Source organism: Oenanthe melanoleuca, chromosome 7 (genome assembly GCF_029582105.1).
Source record: "Oenanthe melanoleuca isolate GR-GAL-2019-014 chromosome 7, OMel1.0, whole genome shotgun sequence".
NCBI lineage: Eukaryota > Metazoa > Chordata > Aves > Passeriformes > Muscicapidae > Oenanthe > Oenanthe melanoleuca.
The window spans coordinates 10,782,905-10,788,892 of record NC_079341.1 but is presented as its reverse complement, the minus strand read 5'-3'; the positions used below and the strand labels follow the sequence as shown (position 1 = coordinate 10,788,892).

At 43.5% G+C, this 5,988-nt stretch overlaps 1 protein-coding gene across 1 annotated transcript; it reads right to left on the bottom strand.

Moving 5' to 3' along the window:
• C7H2orf69 (chromosome 7 C2orf69 homolog) lies at positions 1-5,423 on the bottom strand. The gene is made up of 2 exons (XM_056496919.1): positions 5,101-5,423; positions 1-3,443 (listed from the first exon to the last, which is right to left on the bottom strand). Exons 1-2 carry the CDS (start codon positions 5,404-5,406, stop codon positions 2,604-2,606), a joined length of 1,146 nt encoding a protein of 381 aa, XP_056352894.1. The 5' UTR covers positions 5,407-5,423; the 3' UTR covers positions 1-2,603.
• Between the last annotated feature and the right edge of the window lie 565 nt (positions 5,424-5,988).

Genomic DNA, 5,988 nt, shown 5'->3' with positions numbered 1-5,988 from the left:
TGCACATTCCTTGTTTAATGTTTTTATACTCACATCAAAGTGGTTTCGCCCATTAGAAATTGTTTATTTTCTACATAGTTTGCAAAATTTATTTTTAGCATGCATTGTAGTGAATGACAGAGGCACATTCCAACAGAGTACTACAGCTGTTTAAAGAATGAAAAACAACCAGTCAGTTTTCCCTCCACAACACGAGGTCTCATAACAAGATTAGTTTTACAACAAAGTGCCTATTCTTCAAAGTAATGCAGCAACACTTAAGCCTATTTAACAGCTATTGTAGGCAGCCTCCATCAAACAGGTTAGTATTATTTTCATAGGACAGCCATCCAGAAACTTTTGAAGACAAGGTCAATATTTTAATAGCTATTTCCAAAAGCTTGCAACAACGTAGTTCTGTTGCTTTGGCAGGCAGGCACAGAATTGTTTAGAAATTGGTCTCTGATCTGCAGTGTTACTGGATTGGGCAAGTGTTAGCAAATCCAGCTTAGCCGAGTCAGTCTGAAACTGAGGAAGCAAAAGCAATAGAATGTTCTGGGGTTTTTGTTGGTTTACTTTTTAAAATTTTACTTTGTAAGTGGATGGTTAAACATATTTCAAGCCATTTGCAGGCTTTCTATCAAAACCACTTTAGGTGAGCCGTATTTTCTTTACAGAGAAAAGTCCTCACATATGCTGCAAATGTTATCAAAAGGACAAAAAAGAGGAAAAATGCTCCTTGAAACACATTAAAAAGTTGTTATAAGACTAGTAAGATGGTAATCAACAAACAGGATTGAATGAAATCTCCAAGAAACAGCCCAAAATAAAAAAGCAGATGGAACTAAATTTCAGGTTCTTTAGTTTGTTTGCATGTGGCACTTTTCTCCAATTAAAATAGATTTCTTTTGATGAACTAGGTACATGAATATAATTAGTGATAGAGTTCTCTTTCAAATTGTAAGGTACATGCTGTATGCATAGTCCTTTCTATTACCTTTAATATTTTAGTGTTAAGGAAATTTTCTTAGGAGTACAACACACTTTTCTCATTGTTCAGTGATCACTGATGTTTTGGCACAGTTTCTGCCAAAAGCTATCTACATGGAACCTTGTAAGTTTTAGTGATGCCAGCAGAAGAAAGATCACCCAGGACTTCCCTTCCACAGTGCAAGAGTCACAGGAAACAAGCAGGGCAGAGATTCACTAAACCATCAAACACAGAACCAAAGATTAATAAATTGCCTTTTTTCACAACTTAGCCACAATTGTTTGTGTAATCTTCACAGTGTTTTGCTGACTTGCTTTTGGATTCCTATACATCCAGGAAACCCAAAACCATTTGGAGTTACTGGTTTCTTGTTAATACCTGCAGTTGTCTTTAAGAATGATACTAAGCTTTGTAGATAAATGGGAAGTCATTTGCAACAGTAGAAGAGTTCCATTAACACCATCATTGTCCATCTTTCTGTATTTCTTTCTTAAGAACACTCAGGAGGTTGGTGTCTGAACCAGATTACATCTTTTGTATCAAATCTGGCTGGTTTTCTATTTAACTAGAGATTGTTTTTTTCTGTATGGAAAATTAGGCTCCAAAAATAAGACTTTTAGATAGTTCTAGAAGCAACTACTGCAATACATATAAAGGAAATAATAGATTTTAAAACAGGCATTTTGAAAGAGCTACAGTCAACATAGCCTGAATTTCTTTATGCAACTTGTAATAGATTATGTGTTTATGGCTCAATTTAGAGCAATATCAGTGCAGCAGTTACCAAGAGAAACCTTGCCACTCCGAGGTAGGTATGTCACCTCTTGGTGTGACAAAGGTATTACTGATGGTCCTTACAGAAGTTAGCAAAGCAGCAGCAAGGTATGTTGAAACAGGAACAAGCTGCACCCTAATGAACATTCTTAGTTACTTAGCATAGCTACATCAAAATTTTCAAGCCCCCAGGTGAAATGGCTTTTCACTAGCAGATACTGCACAATTAATTAATCAAACTTTAGAGTGACAGAAATGGCAAGGTGCACATAAGGAAGAGAAATGCATTGGCACTATTATTCCAAAGGTGAGTATTTGTGATTTTGCTTCAAACAGGAGAAATGCTACAGAACTGGAATATTTAATTACCTAATAAAACAGGTCTCAGCAGACTGTATAACTAACATTCTTCTTACAATCAATTTCCTTAAGCCAAAACGCTAACCTTACATCTGTAATTGACAAAGACCAATACTTTTAACCCTGGAAGCCACTCAACTGAAATATCTACACATCTGAAATTCTCAAGTACTTTAAAGTCCTATTAAATGCAGTATATGATATTAGACATCCAGGACTAAAAATTCTGCCAAGAGTTTAAGAATAAACATTCACATTTAAAAAAAACATGTATAGGATTGTTCTTCCTAACACTTTTTTTCCAGGAATCAAAAAACATCATCTGTTATAGTTATGGGGTCTCAATATGCCTTTTTTAAGCTACAGAAATTTATATATAGTTCTATTAGGAACACAGAACTGATTTAGAAAGCATCTGCTCAAAGCTGAAAATCTAGAAGACAACATTTACAATGTTAAAGTGCTTCTACAAAGAGTAACAGTTCATATACATACAGTCTCAAAATACTTCATGAACTCTGAAATGGTTGTCTAAGGAGGGAACTTCATCAGCAAAATGCAGTTGATCATTTATTTCCACACCAAATTCTTCAAGTATCTGTACAAATTTCTCATGCTCTCTCCCAATCCATGACCTCATTGTGTCAAACACTTGGTACGGTGTAACATGAGCATGAACTTCAATTCCTGTCTCTGCAAGTTCTTTCAACATTTCAGGGTAAGTAACCCAAGTATTGCTTCCTCCAGAGTGACCACCATCCAGCCAGTAAATTGCTTTTATGTTTTTTAAGAAGGCATCTGTATTCTTGTCTTTTTTGGCTTCCTTCAGCTCATAAAGCAGCTGGTTCAAAACCACACAACCTTTACTGAAGCCAATCAAAGTAAACGATGCTGCACCTACAGCAGATGGTACCATGAAGTCCACAGCAGAATTATTAGAGCATTCACAATCTCTCTCCCTTTCTTTGGATGAGCAGCCATTTGTTGTAGGAACAGACTGCGGCTGTGATTTACAAGTAGCTATTTTTGCATCCTTGCTGACACCATGCACACTTTTCTGGGACAGCAGAATATTCTGAGAGAGTCTGAATGCATTAACTAGCAAAGCATGGAGATGCTTGAAAGCTCCAAAGTCAGTGCTGTGCTCTGGTGCTCCAAACATGTTACTTGTCACAAAATTGTCATAACAACTGAATTTGTGCAGGTGCATTCGAGAACACTTTATGACCCAAATAAAGCTATTGGGGAACCGGCGAGCAAGTATGGTAGCAACATTTTCAAAACTCCAGTGCTCCCACTGAAAGTTTTCTGGGTGGCAAGACATGATGTCATGATAGTTCTGAAAAATGGAAAAAAAAAATAAAGAAAAGATGCATTACTTCATTGTGAAAATATTCAGCTCCAATGTACTCATATTTATAAGAAAGGACTGTAAAAGAAAAGCATGCATTAGAGGCTTTCATTTTTTAGGTTTGCAGAATAAGAAACACAATAAAGAAACTGGTATATTTCAATTTGCTTACTTTAATATTTTTACCACATATTTTTAATACTCCTAAAATCAATGCAATAAAATCAGCATGTGAATATATTCATAGTTTTTGTTTAATTTACACAAAAAGAAAATTAAAATCCTATTCAACTTAGTGTGACACAGAATACATAATTTTACTGTATTATCTCCATCTACAGAAATACTGATCATCTTATCACAAAACAAAAACAGACTTAAAACTTTGTACCAAGTTTTCTGGATTTTATACAGAAACAAAAATATTCTGCTGTAGAAAATTTTTATTGCCTTAGTCACATCCATAGAGGGCAGAGATGGAAAGAAATTAACCCCTAAGTCATGAATGAACCTCATGTCTAAAACCTTAACGGCAAAGAATACTAGTTCATTTATTTTACTAAGGAATAATGAAGCCATATGTAAGAATGGCAATCAGACAAGTCTTCATAGGCCACCCTAATCTTTAATAAAAACACACAAAATTCTGCATCTTTACCTGACAGAAGGGAAATCATTTTGCCTTGAAGAAGGCAGCACTACCCCTGCTTTTGAGAAGCAGTAATGACAATTGAGATTAGCTGGCTACCAGAGCATGTTATGTTAGAGAGGTCGACCACATGCTCAGGACAGCACTTCAGAGTCTGCAATTCCCTGCCAACTCAAGACACCACAAATACCTTCTCAGGACAGGCTGAGAAAGCGTCAGTGCCTGTCAAATTCCCAAAGGATGGTGTCTGGGATGTCCATACACCTGCACAGAGACACGGTGCTCTGCCTGGGGAGGACAACCAGGCACCTCAGCATTTCCCTGTCTTGTCTCCATTGACACTCCCTGCCAGCGTTCAGACACTGCCATCCCTGCCACAGATGTCACCCTCAGGCAGTGCTATGGGGCTGGAGTGAGTCCAGAGAAGGGCAGTGGAGCTGGTGGAGGGGCTGGAGCACAAGTGCTGTGAGGAGCAGCTGAGGGGGCTGGGGTGCCCAGCCTGGAGAAGAGCAGGCTCAGGGGAGCCCTTACTCTCCCTGAAAGTTCCTGGAAGGAGCTGTAGCCAGACCGGGTCGGTCTCTTCCCCGGGCGACAAGAGGACATCGTTTTAGGGGAGACTTACGTTGGACATCAGGAAGCACCCTTCACAGAAAGGGTGATTAGATTTTAGAATGGATTGCCCAGGAGGTGGTGCAGTCACCGCTCCTGGAGGTGTTGAAGTCAAGGCATTTAGCGTCAGGGTCTAGTTGAAATGATTGAACTCAATGATCTCCAACCTCAGTGATTCTGTGAAGACACCTCTCCTCCCCTCCACTTCTGCTCCAGCTCAGCTTTCCGGAGGGCCCGTTCCCGCTCCCCGTGCCCGGCCGTGAGGGGCAGCCCGACGCTCCGGCGGCGGGAGCCGGGCGATGCCCACCCGCGCAGCCCTTGCGGGGACGCGTCCCTCGGGCGCCGCTTCCCCGCTCCCGCCCGCTCCCGCTCCGCCGCCCGCCGTACCTGCACGTCCCCCGGGAAGTACACGACGTGGTGCTGCGGCGACGGGGCCGGGCCGCGCGGGGCCGGCGGCGGCAGCAGCAGCAGCTCGTTGGTGCGGTGCGGCTCGGCGCCCGGCACCTCGGGCAGCCGCAGCCACGGCGGGCTCAGCCGCGCCGCGGGGATACCCCCACCACCGCCGCCGCCGCCCGCAGGCCCCGCCGGCGCCCCGCAGAGGCTCATGGCGCTGCCCAGGCACAGCGCGGCGGGGCCGGCGAGCCCCCGCAGCAGCGCGGCGGCGGCGGCGGCCGAGCAGCAGCGCCGGCTCATGGGAGCGCCGCTCCGCGCCCCGCGCCCCGCGCGCCGCTCCGCGCCTGCGCACCGCGCGCGCACCGCCCCCCGCGCGCCGCCCCGCCCGCAGCGCGCCCGGCCCGCGGTGACGTCGCGAGGCCGTTCAAAAGGCGGCGGCGGGAAGCGCGCGGGGCCGTGAGGGGGCCCCAAATCCTGAGGGGAGCCGGGCCCGGGCGGCCGCACGCCGCGGTGTGTGCCTGTACGAGTTACAGCACTAGCAGGGATTTAACGCTCCTCGTGGAGCAATTAGTTTCCAAGCTAGAAGGTATGCGTAAAGGTGCTGGTTGTATTAAAAAAAAAAAAAAAAAAAAAAAAAAAAAAGGTAGCGTTGGAATACTAGCTTTGGTTGCACTAGTTGTGCTATATTGGAAGAAAAGCTATCACTCTTACTGGTGAGAACTCTGTATTTTACACGGCAAACAAAGCAAGGAAACGACCTTTCGTTTATTTCTGAGCATTCAGGGTTCCTTTTCCTAGAATTCTCATGTTTCACGTATTTATTCCCTCACTCTATTTTCCTAGTCCATTTAAAACCACTTGTATGCAAGCCTGGAAATCTAC

Excerpts from the sequence above, each read along its gene's own strand:
- C7H2orf69 (XM_056496919.1), bottom strand. The coding sequence starts at position 5,406 with ATGAGCCGGCGCTGCTGCTCGGCCGCCGCCGCCGCCGCGCTGCTGCGG. Across the intron at positions 3,444-5,100 it reads ACTTCCCGGGGGACGTGCAG|AACTATCATGACATCATGTC; the intron begins GTACGGCGGGCG and ends TCCATTTTTCAG.